General features: G+C 45.0%; 2 protein-coding genes and 1 pseudogene across 4 annotated transcripts; 2 read left to right on the forward strand and 1 right to left on the reverse strand.

The window, feature by feature from the left end:
• The first annotated feature begins 2,827 nt into the window (after positions 1 to 2,827).
• On the forward strand, positions 2,828 to 8,123 carry cyc1 (cytochrome c-1). The gene is made up of 7 exons (XM_071473063.1): positions 2,828 to 2,984; positions 4,840 to 5,030; positions 5,151 to 5,277; positions 5,388 to 5,545; positions 5,628 to 5,788; positions 6,351 to 6,451; positions 7,498 to 8,123. The coding sequence occupies exons 1-7, from the start codon at positions 2,904 to 2,906 to the stop codon at positions 7,600 to 7,602; spliced, it is 924 nt and encodes a 307-aa protein (XP_071329164.1). The 5' UTR covers positions 2,828 to 2,903; the 3' UTR covers positions 7,603 to 8,123.
• Positions 8,124 to 9,591: 1,468 nt separating this feature from the next.
• LOC139615254 (nuclear factor 7, ovary-like) lies at positions 9,592 to 11,994 on the reverse strand (annotated as a pseudogene).
• A 627-nt stretch (positions 11,995 to 12,621) lies between these two features.
• LOC139615257 (homeobox expressed in ES cells 1-like) lies at positions 12,622 to 17,233 on the forward strand. Of its 3 annotated transcripts, XM_071473065.1 has the most exons (5): positions 12,632 to 12,848; positions 14,772 to 14,947; positions 15,660 to 15,784; positions 16,033 to 16,134; positions 16,588 to 17,227. In XM_071473065.1, the coding sequence occupies exons 2-5, from the start codon at positions 14,827 to 14,829 to the stop codon at positions 16,789 to 16,791; spliced, it is 552 nt and encodes a 183-aa protein (XP_071329166.1). In that variant the 5' UTR covers positions 12,632 to 12,848; positions 14,772 to 14,826; the 3' UTR covers positions 16,792 to 17,227. The 3 variants fall into 3 exon arrangements, with proteins under 3 accessions (XP_071329167.1, XP_071329166.1, XP_071329165.1); XM_071473066.1 differs by having other exon boundaries at positions 12,622 to 14,947; positions 15,663 to 15,784; positions 16,588 to 17,233; XM_071473064.1 differs by having other exon boundaries at positions 12,633 to 14,947; positions 16,588 to 17,226.
• Positions 17,234 to 17,474: the final 241 nt, after the last annotated feature.

The following is a 17,474-nucleotide window of genomic DNA, read 5'->3' on the forward strand; positions in this document are numbered from 1 at the left end:
TCATGTTAATAATGACTCTTCTATCATAACTAAAGTCAGTCATGGAGTTCCACAAGGTTCTGTGCTAGGACCAATACTCTTCAGTCTATATATGCTTCCTCCAGGAAACATTATTAGGAGGCACCAGATAAATTTCCATTGTTACGCAGATGACACCCAGCTGTACTTATCCATGAAGCCAGGTCAGACTAACCAGGTAGCCAAGCTTCAGGTGTGTCTTAAGGACATAAAAATCTGGATGACCAGTAATTTCTTACTCTTAAATTCAGACAAAACTGAGGTTATTGTAATTGGCCCAAAACACCTCAGAAATACACTATGTGATAATATACTGACTCTGGATGACATCACCTTGGCCTCCAGTGCTACAGTCAGAAACCTTGGTGACCAGGACTTGTCCTTTACTTCACATATAAAGCAAGTCTCTAGGACAGCCTTCTTCCACCTGCGCAATATTGCTAAAATCAGACCCATTCTGTGTCTAAAGGATGCTGAAAAGCTAGTTCATGCATTTGTTACCTCAAGACTGGACTACTGTAACTCTTTATTGTCAGGATGTCCCAAAAATTCAGTAAAAAGCCTCCAACTGATCCAGAATGCGGCAGCACGAGTACTGACAGGAACTAGGAAACCAGATCACATCTCTCCTGTGTTAGCTTCTCTGCATTGGCTCCCTGTAAAATCCAGGATAGAATTTAAAATCCTCCTCCTCACCTACAAAGCCATTAATGGTCAGGCACCATCGTACCTTGGAGAGCTTATACTTCCCTATTTTCCCAACAGGACACTTCGCTCTCTAAATGCAGGTCAACTTGTGGTTCCCAGAGTTAGTAAGAGTAGAATGGGGGGGGGGCAGAGCCTTCAGCTCTCAGGCTCCTCTCCTGTGGAACCAGCTCCCAGTGTGGGTTTGGGAGGCAGACCCCCTCTCTACCTTTAAGATCAGGCTTAAAACTGTCCTGTTTAGTAAAGCTTATAGTTAGGGCTGGCTCGGGTATGTCCTGACCCATCCCTTAGTTATGCTGCTATAGAGCTAGACTGCTGGGGGATTCCCATGATTCACTGGGCTCTCTCTCTCTCTCTCTCTCTCTCTCTCTCTCTCTCACTCTCACTCTCTCTCTGTCCTCATTCTGCAGGTCTCTCTGCCTCTGGAGCAGCAGGATCCAGATCCACCACTACTCATCTTTACTATTAACCACTGTTACCTGTCATTATTATTGATAACACCATTACCTACACAGCTGTTCCTGGTCTCTCTCTCTCTCTCTTCTCTTCTCTCCTCCCCCCACCCCCTCTTTATCTCCTCCTAAACCCAACCGGTCGAGGCAGACCCCCCCACCCTGAGCCCAGTTCTGTTGGAGGTTTCTTCCTGTTAAAGGGAGTTTTTCCTCCCCCCTGTCGCCAAGCGCTGCTCTTTGTGGGAACTGTTGGTTTCTCTCTATAATAAAGGTCTTGACCTGACCCTGTAAAGAGCCTTGAGATAATGTAGATTATGATTTGGCGCTATACAAATAAAATTGAATTGAATTGAAATTAAACGATCAAAACAGTAATGGACAGATGAAATAATGATGAAATTTAGAGTGACGCAGCATTATGTTTCACACACTGCATATTTAATAAAGAATATTTTTATTTCTTCTTATTCTTATACAAACAACAAACAAGACAATCTTTAGTAAAAGGTTTGGACAACTTATCATTGTGACAGAGAAAGAAAGAAAAGAAAGAAAGAAAGAAAAAGACAGAAAGAAAGAAATTTTGGATAAAAGAAATGCTAGAATATGTTGAGAGCCCACAGTTGCATGTTGTCATCTGACCAATGTTTGATAAAATTTTTCCTTTCAAAGCTACTTGAGGTAAGGGGCTGATAAAGGAACTCTTCTTTCTCCTGAGGTTTAAACAACATGAACAAAAAGCTTTAAATATGAAACACTGGAATAAATAAAACTGTTGCTGCCGTAGTTAATATCATGTTATACCACAGTCTGAAAACAGCTCGGTGATCTGGGTCAAAGGTCATGAAGAGTCATGAAGAAGCCGCTGGATGGAGACGTCACCTCCGTCAGAATCACCTTCACATCCGATTTAAAACACAGACACTGGTTGTGACTCTGTTCTTTCTTTTTTTGTTTTTGTAACGTGTTATCAAATGAAAAAAAACGGTTGTGTAAATCCAGGTTGTGTAAGGTTTCCGCCAAGTTAGCATGAATGAGCCCAGACATTTAGTTCCGGTCTGTGAGGGCTACCTTCAAAATAAGAGCAGATTTGATCCTGCGGGAGAAAGGGTGAGTCATTGGGCTTAACGGTGGGTCCGTTTTTCAAATTGAGACGCGATAAACAACAGTCTGCTTCAGTTAATGTTTGATGAAAGTGTTGTTGCCTTAGAAAAACTTTTCATCAGCTCATTTCTGTCACCTGTTTAGTTCAGAATTCACGGATCAATGATTATGATTATCAGATGGTACCAAGTCATGTTTATGTGGATTTACATGAGCTTTGTATTTACATTGTTGTCTGCAGTGGATTTATGAAAAACGCATGTGAAGGCTTTGACAGAGGGAAAACTCTCAACAATTATTTTTGTTGCAGGGCCAGATTTCGGATGGAGCAACTACTGCCACACAGCAACAATACCCCTATATATTCAAGAAACAGACTCATATGTTTGTCTCATTTGTTTCAATACAGAGTAATGTAGGGTAAAAATCCCAAGTTTACAAACTGTGTTGGAAAATGGTTCTTGTGGTTTTATTCTGACAGTGGTGACCGGGACGTCCCATGTAAATACAATCCAGTGCACTTCACGAATGCTGTTTTTATTTTGAAGGTTCAGACCGGAAGCATCCTGTGCCTGGCTCGTCGCTGGTCCAGCAGCTCCTTCAGCTCAGAGAACCGCAGACAAGATGGCGGCGCTACGTGTCGTGGTGCTATCGGGGAGTGGGAGAGCCCTCCTCAGCACGCCGAAAACTATCAAGACGCCGAAGGTAGGTCGATATATGGAGTTTTATGAATCACCCGGGGCTGTTTTGAAAATGGCGGCTCCATAGAAAAGCGGCCCGGCACCGAGCTAATGTTAGCCCGGTCGCTGTCAGCGGGGTGAGACAAGGTCACTCGTGTTCCCTCTCTTTCCCAGGGTGTCGTTAACGACGGCGGCATTAACTCCTCAGATAATGAGTCATTCTTGACCCAGAGAGACCGACACAGTGACAGGAAACGCTAAAACAAGCCCCACATAGCGTTAAAATGTTATACTCCTCACTGTGTGGTAAGCTAGCCGGTTAGCTAACTCATGATCGACTGTCAACCAGCCGGCAAACGGGCTTATTTTCTGGAGTTAAACTTGTACCTCAGCTAACGGGACGTGGATACAGATCTCCACACCGGACTGTGTGGTCGTAGTGTTTCAGTCTTGTTGTTGTGGTTTCAGTCTTGAGTCAAGTGTCAGAACCAGTGATGGCTAATGTAGGTGAGCTATTTAGCTTGCTAGAGAGTTAGCATTTCAAGGACTGAAAGGACTTCCGGCGGAGGAAAGCCTCTTCAGTGGTCTCCCTCATCTGTTCACCTCAGTTCCTGTGAGAGCCGGTCTGAACTGTCTGTGTTTGTTGGTGGCAGCAGTGAAGGAGCTCTTCACTTAACATAAAGCAGCAATAACACCGTGTGAAATTACCAGTGAAAGGCCTGCATTCAAACTCCCAAGTACAAGTATGTTCCCAGCACCATATACTTAAAGTATCCAAAGTAAAAGTACTCACTTTGCTGAATGGTTCCTTTCAGAGAAATGTGTATTATGTCTCATGCACCCATTATTATCATGTTAAACTAGACCGAAAATAGTATTTTCCGAAACTTTCTTTTTTGCACTTTTTAGTTCTGCTGCAGTCATTGGGGGGATCAGGATTTGTGCAGGTGTGTCTGACTGTGTAAATTCCTGAGACTGGTTTCAGGCTGGAGGAGAGTGTGTGTGTGTGTGTGTGTGTGTGTGTGTGTGTGTGTGTGTGTGTGTGTGTGTGTGTGAGCGAGCGCAGGGATGCTGTCATGTGACGCCTGCTGCCTGGTTACAGAGGCACCAGTGAAGGGCAGTTTCATAAGGACGATCAGTGTGCACACTATAGGGACACACACACAATATAAGGACACACACACACACTGTAAGGACACACACACTATAAGCAAAGGCCTGATAATGACGTGAACTATTCAGTGTCCACACAGTAAAGCTGTACTAAACTTTCTGACAGGTGAAGTGGAATTCATTTCAATCAGCACTTCCTGTTCTGAGCATTAGTGTTATTTCATTGGTTAAACTTACTACAGTTGACTCTATTCATACATGATCAGAAGATTAATCAGCGGGTGTTGTAGTGATGTATTAACCTTATGTTAGAGGTGAAGTGTCAGACACTGCCTGGCTCTAGCCTCGGACGCGTGGAAGCTGCTCCTCTTGGACCGGTGTGGTCAGAATATTAGGTTTTTCATCAAAAAGTTGGGAATTAATTGAGAAAATAATCAGTAAATTCACCAGTGATGTAAATAATTGATGTAGGTATAAACAGTCCTGATTACAGTCAAAGCTTAAGGCACTTTAATGAACTTCATTATACCAACACTAATGATAGAATTATAAAAGGTTTATTAAAGCATGGCTGATTTTTTTTTTTTTTTTTTTTTTTTTAGTTTTGGTTTTGAAAGTTCAGAAAGTGAAAAAAGTCCCTGGTGATCAAACAGCAGGAGCTCTCACTGTGGTCGTTCACAGAGAGTACGTCACAGGTGTGTTGAAGAGTCACCTGTACGTTGTTTCACTCGGGCAATGACTCGTGGTCTTCTCTGGTTCCTCTGTAGGCCAACATGTCCTTCGCCAGTCTGCCACGGAACAAGAAGGTTGCCCTGACAACGCTAGGTGTGGTCACAGCTGGGGGGGCGGGACTTGCTCTAATGCTGCACCAGTCCGTCAAAGCCTCCGACCTGGAGCTCCACCCCCCACAGTACCCCTGGAGCCACGCTGGACCTCTGTCCTCTCTGGACCACGCCAGGTGTGATGGATGGACACACACACACACACACACACACACACACTCTCACTAACCAGGGGGTCTCAGTCTTAGACCACATTACTAACTGAACTGTCTCTCTGTCTGTCTCCGCCCCCTCAGTATTCGTCGTGGTTACCAGGTGTATAAGCAGGTGTGCTCGGCCTGCCACAGTATGGAGTACCTGGCCTTCAGAAACCTAGTGGGAGTGTCGCACACAGAGGCCGAGGTGAAGGCCATCGCTGAGGAGGTGAGGCAGTGTGGTCATACACACCTGTTCAGCTGTACATCCTACCAGCAGGTGGAGACACTGAGCTGCTTCTGCTGTCACTTTGAATCTGTCCTGTGTGTTGGGCTCAGGTGGAGGTCGTGGACGGTCCTGATGAGAGCGGCGAGATGTTCACCCGGCCTGGAAAACCATCGGACTACTTCCCAAAGCCCTACCCCAACCCCGAGGCCGCCCGGGTGGCCAACAACGGAGCCCTGCCCCCAGACCTCAGCTACATCGTCAACGCCAGGTAACGGACAGGAAACTGCAGTTCCACCATGAAATCACATGACGTCTGTTGGTGTTCACGTGTCGTGTCCCTCTCCACTCAGGCACGGAGGAGAGGACTATGTGTTCAGCCTGCTCACAGGATACTGTGAGCCCCCCGCCGGAGTCACGGTCAGAGAGGGACTCTACTACAACCCCTACTTCCCCGGCCAGGCCATCGGCATGGCCCCGCCCATCTACAACGAGGTGCTGGAGTACGAGGATGGTGAGTAAAGTGTGTGTGTGTGTGTGTGTGTGTGTGTTTTCCACCTTGGTCCACACACAGACACACACGTTGTTTCAGAAGTGAATGAATTTTCTACCACACTCAGCTGAAACGTGAGTTCAGTAAACGAGGACAGAGACGAGTCCAGAGTGATGCTGATGGATCAGAGGTAAAGAGAGAGACGTCACACAGGAAACAGCACCAACATCTGAACCACGTCAGACCTTGGGTCATTGTTCACAGCCGTTTATAGTGTAGTTACCAGAGACAACAGCTGGACAAGTCTGACTGTTCCTAACAGGTGACATTATAGTGAGTGTGCACCTCTGCTGTTCTGTGACACATTTAGTTTGTTGTGTGTCCTGAGCCGAGTTCTTCTTCACATCCTGTTTTCAGTTGTTAGTCGCTGCAGACACACAATCCTCACTCCAGCTGATCACTGCACAAACACACACTCACTGCATCACTACACAAAGTGTTGTTCACTGTGTGTAGCGAAGTGCTTTACTGATGTGTAGTAAAAATCACGGTGCTGATGGTTGTTGTGTGTCCGTTGCCATAGGAACCCCTGCCACCATGAGCCAGGTTGCTAAGGATGTGTGTACCTTCCTGAGGTGGGCCGCCGAGCCGGAGCACGACCAGCGCAAACGCATGGGACTGAAGGTACAGTGTGGACCAGATTACATATGGTTCTGGATCCAGTCTGATGGTGAGTCTGGATCCAGATACCAAACCGTCCTCTGTCAGAACTCCACTGTGGGCCGGTTACACATGTTTTTAAATTCAGCGTGAATGATGAGAAGGTGAAGGTTGTGACGAGACGTTTGAAGGTCAGGAGAACTGCTTCCTGTTTGATCTGTAAACTTCCTCCACCTGCATCAGGTGTCTCCACACGTGAGCTACAACAGAGCTGCTGTGATCAAACTAAAGGATGTTTGTGTTGTTGGACCCAGAGACACAGTCTGAAGTAGGGCTGCTCCTTTATGGCAAAAACCATCATCACGATTATTCAACACGATTACTCAGTGACTTTGGAAACATCACGAATTTATTGAACTTTAAAATAAAACAGTGAACTTTCTTGAACTTAAAAATAAAAAATAAATTTGAAAAAATGAGATAATGAATATGAATAAATGAAATAATAAATAATATATAAAATCTAACTATAGAGCAATACAACACATCAGCCCTGGCAGCACACATGTTGAGAGTAAAGCTAATATCAACACTACCAGAAAAAGAAAAAACATAAAATAAAAAAATGATTTCAGAACATAGAGTGTTGTGTCTATAGTTAATAAGTGATATAAGTGAAAGATACCTGAGCGAGGGACAGCAGCCACACAGGACGTGTTCTCTCCTGGATACAGAAAGTCTCTGAACCGGCTCAAGATGACGCACGCCTCCACACGTTGTTAACGTACCCTGAAGTGTGACCCAGAAGTGGAAGGGGACTGGTTTTTGTAGGGGGGATGAATTTGTTGCGAAACACAATAATCATTTTATCTTGATTATCTCGTTATAATCGTTGGAAGCCAAAATCATAATCAAAATTAAAGTCAGATTAATCGTCCAGCCCCAGTCTGAACCTCTGAGCCGGCACACGTGACTGTAGACGCTGTTGTTCTGTGTGGGTGGAGGGTTCTGTAGAACAGAGGAACCGTGGAGCCTGTTGAATGTTAACCTGTCCGCTCTCCTCCCTCCAGCTGCTGATGGGCTCGGCCATCCTCGTCCCTCTGATCTACTACATGAAGAGACACCGATGGTCTGTGCTGAAGAGCAGGAAGATCGCCTACAGGCCTCCCAAGTAAAGGAAACAAACGCACCCCAACCTGGGCCTAACACCTACCAGAGAGGGCTGCGTTCAATGACCCCACAACGCTCACCTCACCATGATCACGTGGACACGGAACAGCTCACCCACACACACACACACGCGCGCGCCTTTGAGAGGAGAGTAACACTGGTTCTCAAATAAAACAAACCTACAAAAAAAGCCTTGTTTAGAACTCGTGGTGTATCTAGTGTTGTGGTGCAGGTTAGTGTCAGAGAGTTGTGATGTTCTTGAACACACCCTCCACTAAGTTAATGTTTGTTTGATCTGCATCGAGTCATCGCCTCCCATCAGACGCTGATCAGCTGATTGTTGCCCGTCTTTGTAAGATACTCAATAACCACACAGAACAGAGAAGTGGTTGGAAGTCTGAAACGTCCCAGGTGTGTGTGAATGCATCGTCCCTGTCATCTCCACAGAGCCACTCAGTGGATCAAACGTGACCTCTGACCCTCTGAACCTCTGTTTTACTGTACAAATAAATTATGTTAAAGGAAAGTGTCCTGTGTGGAGGCTCGTTTGTCTGTGCTGCAGGAGAAGACGTCGCTCACCACCTCACCACTTCACCACCTCACTACTTCACCATCTCACCACTTCACCACTTCACCCACTCACCACCACAGAGGTGGTGAGGCAGTGAGTGGGTTCTCACTGCCTCACCACCTCTGCTGTAAATGAAACCTGCTGAGCTCTGTTGTGAGGCTGCAGCATCATCTTCATGTCCGTAGGTGGCAGCGTTTGTTTCACCAGGTGGAGAAATAGATGATGATGATGATGATGATGAGGATGACTGTGGAGTTTGGACACAGGTGTAAACCTGTTCACTGCAGCTGTGATAAAACCCAACATGTTCTGAGTCAGTCAGACGTTCACACAACAGTCAACAAAAACCTGAGCTCTGATTGAAGCAGTTATTATTATTAGGGCTGTCAATCGATTAAAATATTTAATCGCATGAGTGATCATAGTTAATCATGATTAATCGCATATTTTTAATCTGTTCTAAATGTACCTTAAACTGATTGTAATACTCTGCATCCGCTGTGTGCTCGGCCGACAGGTGGGCTTTGAGACTAGACGCACTCTGGTGGTACGTAAATTCACCGCGACAATAAATATTGACTTTTGTCCTGTCAAGACATTGAAGCTGAACTTGCCATTCAAAATGCGTTAATAACGCGTTAACTTTGACAGCCTTAATTATTATTGTTAATTGTTATTGTTGTTTTTATAATAAATATTGTTATTATAATAACAATATTAACTTTATTTTTATAGAACTTTTCTAAAGTTAAAAAGAGCTTCAGAAAAATAAAACACTTGCACCTTGTTGCCCCCAACTTACCCCACCAGTGTAAACTGGACAAGCTGTTACCGGTATGTCTCAGGTGAGACAGAAAAGGGGTGGAGCTTCTCTGTACTTGTGGGACAGTGTCCGTGTAGTTAAGTTCATGAATCATAATAAAATGACACGAAGGTGAAATTGTGCTGAAGCTGCTGTGGCTGAGTTTGTTCTGATGTAATGACCATGAATCTGAGCTGAGGCGTTAAACCACCTCTTTCTCCTTCACTGTGCAACGAGTCACTTCCTGTGACCACGTTTAGACCGACGCCTCTGTCTGTGTCCAGGTAGATCAGCAGTGTTTTATGACTGACTGAGCCACTATACTTCAGTCACCACAGGTTCTTTACTTCATACTGTTTTTATTCACGCTGCCCTGTTTTCTGTTCTGAATATAATCCCAGTATAACAGAAGATTTTACATCAACATTGAGCCTTGAGATATTTTCCCTCTTCACCTCTTTCTTTATTAGTTCATGAAGAAAGTTTCAAAAAGTCACAAACTCTGACAGTAAAGTGAACGTACATCATCAGTAATCAGAGTTTTACATCGTGATCATCAGTGAAAATCTGAATAAGAGAAAAACAATCAAAGGAGTTTTAAAAAATATATTTTTAAAGATCTTTTTATTTAAAAACATTTAAAAACATCACTTTTATATTTTTTGATATAATTACAGCTTTTTACTTAAGTTGTACTGTTATGCAAATGATTTTTTGTCCCTCTTGTAAAACCTTCATGGCCCATCAGTGGGCCCCAGCCCACAGGTTGGGACCAGGTTTGAATGACAGGAAGCAGATATCATGTGATCATGATGATGTCATTCTCCACGTCCCCAGAGACTCTTCACACAGACTCTGGTTAAATGTTAACAGGTTAACAGCCCTGACATGTTACACACTACATTAACACAAATGTAACACAACGTTACATCGTAACCCACACAGATATACGAAGCCTGGAAGATGTCTCAGCCCTCAGGTTGTTCACCTCTATCACAGCTGCTCTGTGGACACACTGATCTTCTGTGGAGAAATCTTCAGTGGAAATTCTTTGTTTGTGTTAATGTATGGAAACAGCTTTTCAATGAAAGTGTGTGTGAAGGTGTGTATGTGTGTGTTAGTGTCAGGATCAGAGAAGGACAGTTTTCCTTTGGTCCTGTCCAGGCTCACTCTGATCCTCTGGATCTTCTTCACTGAGAGAACAGTGGAGATTGATGGACACCCTGCTGTGTATTTACCCTCAGAGAACGATATCCACCATACGGGCAGTTAGTGTTTGTCTTCCTTCCTCTCAACAGACTCTGGAGCCAGTCCCACAAACCAAAGTGAACAGTCTCCTACCTGGACATCCCAGCTGTGAGTCCCTCAGTTAAAACCCTCAGAGCCCAGGACTAAAGCGTAGTAGTCAAATCTCTCTGGATTGTCAGGAAGTTTCTGTCTCTCTCTGAAGGTCACACTGGTCAGATCTTCAGACAGGATGAGTTCTGGATGAGCAGTGTTTGGGTCCAGAACCACAGGACTGTAGGAGACCATGTCCTTCATCTTGCTCCAGATGTTGAAGGTCAGGTTGCCCAGGTGTTTGGCCTGGTCTATCAGAGCTCCTGAGCCCAGCTGGGGATCATCCAGCAGGGGGCGCTGCTGGACTCTGTCCACTGCAGCCTTGTAGTTGAGCAGGAATGAGACGTCTTCAGCTCTTAGCTCCTCCTCTGTGGCTCTGACTGTGTCTGAAAGAGCTGCTATCTCTCTGCTCAGAGCCTCCATCTTCTCCTTCATCATCTGACTCTTCTGCTCCTCTTCCTCCCTCAGTGCAGCCATCCTGGCCTCCTCTTCCTCTTTTAGAAACTGGTGAAGCTTCTGAAACTGCTCCCTGATCTGCCTCTCAGTGTGTCGGGCCTGGACCTTGATGTGTTCCGCAGTCTGGCCACAGTCTCCTTTGACTCGTTCAAACAGTTCCAGTTTCTCCTGTAAAGGCTTCAGGGACTTCTGGAGCTCCTCTCTGTGATCCTGAGCAGCTTCATCAGTGGGTCTGAACCTGTGGTTGTTGTGTGTTTTTGAGTCTCTGCAGACAAGACACACACTGGCTGCTGATGGTCCAGACAGAAGAGTTTGAGTTTCTCAGAGTGCAGACTGCAGAGAGCCTCTGAAGGTCTCTGGTCTCTCTGCAGTAAGAAGGCCTCACACAGGTTCTTCAGGGACAAACAAACAGGTGGTTTGTCCTTTGAAGATCTTCTCTTACACACTGGACACTCCTGTGTTACTTTCTCTGTCCACCTGCTCTGCAGACAGCCTTTACAGAAGCTGTGGCTGCAGGACAGGACAACAGGCTCTTTGAAGATGTCCTGGCAGACAGGACAGGTCAGCTCCTCCTCTGACTGCGAAGACATCTCCTCTCTGAGTGAAGCTGAAAACACAGAGCGAGCAAAGGGATCAGTCGGGTGTTGGTCCCTCACACTTTCACTTATGTCTCTGATAAAACTCATGGTCGGTGTGGAGCAGGTTGAAGTTGCTCTGGTCCTGTTTTCCCTCCTCTCTCTGTGGAAGGTGTCAGTTTGGTCTAAAGGTGAATAATTTCAGATGTTTCTCAGCATGAATGTGTCTCATGAGTCAGGACGAATATGAAACAGTATTTCCTGTTTGTCCCAGTAGTCAGGTGAGGGGTGGAGCTTTAACAGACTGTTTTAATGCACCTGTGCTGAGTTTCATACCAGACGGACTCACAGTGAGCAGAGCTGTAAAACTAGTCTTTGTTGTCTCTGTTTGTGCACCTACAATCATTTCATACATGTTTCTTATGTAGTGATCCACGGTTACTGAAAACTGAAAACAGTTTTTTATTTCCCGTATTTATTCCTGGAAGAATCTTGTGACCTCCCTAAAGTGGACTGTACCATTTCTAACATCGGGTGTAACCTGCTTCCCTCCATCAGTGGCTCTGCCCTCGTCCCTGCTCCCTGTGGCACAGACGCTGTAGCTAACTATGTAGCAGGAGCTAACTATGTAGCAGGAGTTAACTATGTAGCAGGAGCTAACTATGTAGCAGGAGCTAACTATGTAGCAGGAGCTAACTATGGAGCAGGAGCTAACTATGTAGCAGGAGCTAACTATGGAGCAGGAGCTAACTATGTAGCAGGAGCTAACTATGGAGCAGGAGTTAACTATGGAGCAGGAGCTAACTATGGAGCAGGAGCTAACTATGGAGCAGGAGCTAACTATGTAGCAGGAGCTAACTATGTAGCAGGAGTTAACTATGTAGCAGGAGCTAACTATGTAGCAGGAGCTAACTATGTAGCAGGAGCTAACTATGGAGCAGGAGCTAACTATGTAGCAGGAGCTAACTATGTAGCAGGAGCTAACTATGTAGCAGGAGCTAACTATGGAGCAGGAGTTAACTATGTAGCAGGAGCTAACTATGTAGCAGGAGCTAACTATGTAGCAGGAGTTAACTATGGAGCAGGAGCTAACTATGTAGCAGGAGCTAACTATGTAGCAGGAGCTAACTATGGAGCAGGAGCTAACTATGGAGCAGGAGCTAACTATGTAGCAGGAGCTAACTATGTAGCAGGAGCTAACTATGGAGCAGGAGCTAACTATGTAGCAGGAGCTAACTATGGAGCAGGAGCTAACTATGTAGCAGGAGCTAACTATGGAGCAGGAGCTAACTATGGAGCAGGAGCTAACTATGTAGCAGGAGCTAACTATGGAGCAGGAGCTAACTATGTAGCAGGAGCTAACTATGTAGCAGGAGCTAACTATGGAGCAGGAGCTAACTATGTAGCAGGAGCTAACTATGGAGCAGGAGCTAACTATGTCGCTTCTTTAATACACTTTACTTTCTCACCCTCAGAGTCTCTGAGTTAGATTCTACCAAGTATCTACAGGTGAAGTCTCACACTGACAGTTTTTTCTCTTGCACTCTCACTTTGCTGCTGTAACACTGTACATTTCCCCGCTGTGGGATTAATAAAGGCTCAGTCCTAATCTTAATCTCAGTGTTAGCTGGTTTCTGACTTTAGCCTTAAATTACAGTTTAGCTAACAGGTTGAAGTAGCAGTACTGTAGTACTGTACTGTAGTATTGCAGTTTCCCGGTCCTCTCTCAGTGGACAGGGGGACTTTGGTCTGAAGTTAAACTCTGTCTGGGTTTTGTCTGTGACCTTTGCTCTGGTTCGTCTCCGTTGACTCAGTTAATGTTTAGCTTTGAGCTAAACGATGCAGCGACCCAGTGATTTACACTCTGAAGAGTTTGTCTGAGATGAAAGACTCTAGATAGATCCTGTGCAGAGCTGTTGAACCTCCTCTGTATATGTGTATATACACACATTCATGTGTTTCACATGTTTCTTCTTCAGGGCTCTGTGTTTACATGACGTGCTGGTGCTTTTAGTCCCGTACATGTCAGTCAGACAGAAAATCAGATCCTACAAACTCCTGCTCAGGTGAAGGATGAAGGAACATGTTGCTCTCAAACGTCAGGATCATCGTAACACTGAGGTCTTGTAGCTCATCCCCATCATATCTTATTCTGCTCGCCCATGAGGAAAGAAGCAGATGACTGACGGCTTCAACAAACATGGTCCAACCACTGATGAAGACTGAAGTGTTTGTACCTGTGGTGAACAGCTGCTTCAGAGCAGATGGAACATCAGTCCCTGCAGCAGCTTCTGTCTCCTCCTGGTTGGATTTGAAGCAGAAATTCTCCTGATTCTTCTCCTCACTTCAACATCAACAGTGACTGAGCTCTTGTCAAACGTCTGAGCTGCTCAGTGCAGAGACTCGAGTGAATTACATCACATCGCTGTGATGATGTCATGATAGGAAGTGATGAGGTGAACATTTATGCCCCCCTCAGTAGAAACACTGGAGGCTGCAGGCCAACTGTGCAGCTTCTTCAGGTTACCAGATGGAGAAGTGTGTTTGTCTTCTTCTCCTTCCTTGTCACCTGTCGTCCTGACATCCTCTGACCTGAGGGATAAATAAACAAGTGTGCTGCAGGTTGGAGCTGCTGCAGGACGTCGTCAGCAGCTAATCAGGGGGTGAAAAGGTTTTTCCTCCCTGCTGCTTCGACCTGCATTCAGACGCTACGAGCTTCATCTGCATCACAACACGCATAGATTAGCTTAATAGCATTAGTGGATCTCATTATTATTGTCTTCATTATCATCATTATTATTATGAGTTTCCACTCAGTCACAGAGCTGCAGCAGGACGCTGCTCCAGTGTGGAAACTAAACTGATTTTCTACTTTGGTAATTCAGAAGAAAAGGAGGAGATTCTGCTTTGTGTCTGTGTCATGGTGGCAGTTTTTAAAAAAGGCTCCTGTCGTAATCTCACACACACACACACACACACGCGCACACACACACACACACACACACACACACACACACACACACACACACACACACACACACACACACACACACAGACAGACACACACACACACAGACAACTGTTTTTGTAAACTGTTAAAACACAGTCTTCTTGCAGAGTTGTGGTGATTGTGGAGCTGCAGTGTGAGTCTGTTGTGTGTCGGTCACACAGACACACACTCAGCAGAGATTAGCTGCTGAGTGGAACCTCAGGGAATCTCATTCACATGGAAAACCTCTTCTAAACTCTAATTGGTGGCCAGTGTGAATCCTCCACCTCATTTAACCAGCAGTTTGTGCTCCTGCTGCTTCGCGTGCTGCTCACCTCTCAGTGTCTTTACACTGACTCACAGCTCAGGACTTCACTTCATCACCTGTGGAACAGTTTGTGTTGCTCACAGTGAAATCAGAGAAACGTTGTTGTCGTCAGCAGTTTAGTCCGGTCGCTGTGAGCCTCCTGCTCTCAGGCTGCTCAGTGATCAGTCATCATGGCGTCCACTCTGGCTCCTGTGACAGTAGACAGCAGACCAAGCTTTTCCATCGATCGGATCCTGGGTCTGGAGCTGGAGCCACCTGGAAGCTGTCTGAACCTCCACCGACCGTGGGCAGGTGAGGAGAGAGAGATAGAGAGAGAGAGAGAGGTCTGTGTGACTGAAGAATGTCTCATCTAAATGATTGATGTGTGTTTGTTTCTGTCTCTGAGTATGAAGGTCACATGACTGATGTAAAATCTACTGTAAAATATAAAAGAAAAATCTTTTCAGAGTAAAAGTTGTTTTTTGAAAAGCTCTAAGTTTCCATTTTTCTACTAATTTAGAAACGTACATTCAGACTCATTGTGATTATTCATACTTTACATAAATTAGCTGCTGTACTCAGTGGATTCTTTTCCAAACTGACATCTGCAGTGAAATTTAAATGTTGGTTTGGATCCTGACCAGTGGTTCTGACAGTCTGTGAAAGGCTCTGTTTTCAGACCAGTATTATTCAGAGGAATAATGATGGATGATGTGTGATAAGTATCAATAGCTTTGTGTTTCCACACAGTGGTTTTCCAGCTGTTTGAGGACACAGATGAAAACAAACCCTCTAAACTATGATGAGTTGCTCTGTTCATTTTTCAGGGTCTTCTCCTGCTACTGAACTAAAATGAACCTGAACCTAGTGTCTTTTTTTAAATGTCACTACATTTTTATTTTGAATAAAAACATTAAACTGAACAGGATCTGATCTTTTTACTGGTTCGATGCTGTAGAAATAAATTATTAAATTATTTCCTGTGTTTTAATCATGGAAGGTGTTTAATGTTCTTTTACTGCAGCAGAGAAGGAGAACCGTCATCCTCATCCTCATCCTCATCCTCATCCTCAGCAGCTGAACTCTCACAGACCAACAGCAAACTGGTACGCAGGACGCAGGCCACGCACCGCCTTCACCAGCAGCCAGGTAATCAATCAACCAATCGATCAATCAATCAATCATTCAGTTAATCAATAATTCAGTTAATCAGTTTATTAGTTATTCAGACAAATAGATTATCTGACTCTGTGTGTGTGTGTGTGTCTGTGTGTGTGTGTGTGTGTGTGTGTGTGTGTGTCTGTGTGTGTGTGTGTGTCTGTGTGTGTGTGTGTCTGTGTGTGTGTGTGTGTCTGTGTGTGTGTGTGTGTCTGTGTGTGTGTGTGTGTGTCCTGCAGGTGAATGTCCTGGAGACAGTGTTCCAGGTGAACTGTTATCCAGGTATCCAGCTGAGGGAGCAGCTGGCAGGGAGACTGGACCTGGACGAGGACCGGATCCAGGTTCAGACACCAGACACACAGAAACACACACACACACACACAGACACACACACACACAGACACACACACACACACAGACACACACACACACACACACCAGGCCTCGTGCTTCATTGGTCCACTCAGGTCACATGATGCCTCTGAAGCCACTGACTGAAGGGAATCATGGGAAATGAAGGAAATCTCATGGTGTCTTTGTGTATTTACCTCCTGTCCCCTACCTGCTGAACACAGAGCAGCTGGTGGAGACCAAGCACAGAGCTAAAAGAGTGGGAACGGTTTCCAATCAATAAACTTGAAGTATGATCAGATACGACCACCATCTGTCAGAACTTCAGAGTATTAACATATATAACATATAACATGACACATATACAAAACATCAGCCTGCAGTCGCACTTCTTCTTCTCCTGCTGTTTCTGCCTCCTGACCCTCCCTCTCTCCTCCTCTCAGATCTGGTTTCAGAATCGACGAGCCAAGCTGAGGCGCTCCCTCAGAGAAACCCGTCTGCGGCTGGTCCAGACGGCCGTGTCTGACCTGGGAGTCAGGCACCAGGTCATAGGTCAACTGCAGGCCAGACAGGATGTACGAGGTGACCTGGAGCTCGCCCAGCGACTCGCCTCCCGTCTCCAGCTTCAGGTGGAGGAGGAGGAGTGATGCTGATGAAGGACTGGAGGACTCTCTGCGTTTACCATCCGTGTTGTTTCTGATCCTGTTTTTCTTCTTCCCTCCATCCAAATGTCGCACAAAAACTCAACTGTCAGAACAAGTGAATGAATGAATGATGAACGTTTGCTCATGAACCCTCATGTTACAGTGATCATTGACACATCCAGCTGATTGTTTTCGACTTTTTGACGTCTTTGATTATCAGGATTTGATTTTATAGGAGGCAACACAGAGAATCTGGAGACCAGAAACTCATGATGAGCTCTGGTCTCTCTCTGTTATATTAGTGTCTTATAATGTGAATAGGTTTCTGTTTTCTAAACTGTACAAAGTCTAATAAAAAAATCAAAGTATCTGAATCTGTTCCTCACGTGACTTCACCACTGTCCTCAGTCATTCGTGTGTCACTGACAGCTGCTACAGGCTCAGGTTTCTACCGGTCAAAGGTCAGAAATAAACCAAACATCTGACCCAATAAACGTATAAAAAACTAACTCAGATACACATTTAAATTATCATCATAAATCAAATTTATTCATTTATTCACTTCTTGTTTTAAATAATTTATTTAGTGTCCACAGTCGTTCACTCACTGGGCAGATTGGCGCCTGTGTGAAAAATAGAATAAAATAGAATTAAGAAAAGAAGAGAAAAAAGAAAAAGAGTGAATT

The sequence above is a fragment of the Trachinotus anak genome, unplaced genomic scaffold (genome assembly GCF_046630095.1).
Source record: "Trachinotus anak isolate AG129_WGS33_773 ecotype Australia unplaced genomic scaffold, CSIRO_AGI_Tana_v1 ptg000044l, whole genome shotgun sequence".
NCBI classification, from domain to species: domain Eukaryota; kingdom Metazoa; phylum Chordata; class Actinopteri; order Carangiformes; family Carangidae; genus Trachinotus; species Trachinotus anak.

Excerpts from the sequence above, each read along its gene's own strand:
- cyc1 (XM_071473063.1), top strand. The coding sequence starts at position 2,904 with ATGGCGGCGCTACGTGTCGTGGTGCTATCGGGGAGTGGGAGAGCCCTC. Across the intron at positions 5,278-5,387 it reads TGAAGGCCATCGCTGAGGAG|GTGGAGGTCGTGGACGGTCC; the intron begins GTGAGGCAGTGT and ends TGTTGGGCTCAG. Across the intron at positions 6,452-7,497 it reads GCAAACGCATGGGACTGAAG|CTGCTGATGGGCTCGGCCAT; the intron begins GTACAGTGTGGA and ends TCCTCCCTCCAG.
- LOC139615257 (XM_071473065.1), top strand. The coding sequence starts at position 14,827 with ATGGCGTCCACTCTGGCTCCTGTGACAGTAGACAGCAGACCAAGCTTT. Across the intron at positions 15,785-16,032 it reads CCGCCTTCACCAGCAGCCAG|GTGAATGTCCTGGAGACAGT; the intron begins GTAATCAATCAA and ends TGTGTCCTGCAG. Across the intron at positions 16,135-16,587 it reads TGGACGAGGACCGGATCCAG|ATCTGGTTTCAGAATCGACG; the intron begins GTTCAGACACCA and ends TCCTCCTCTCAG.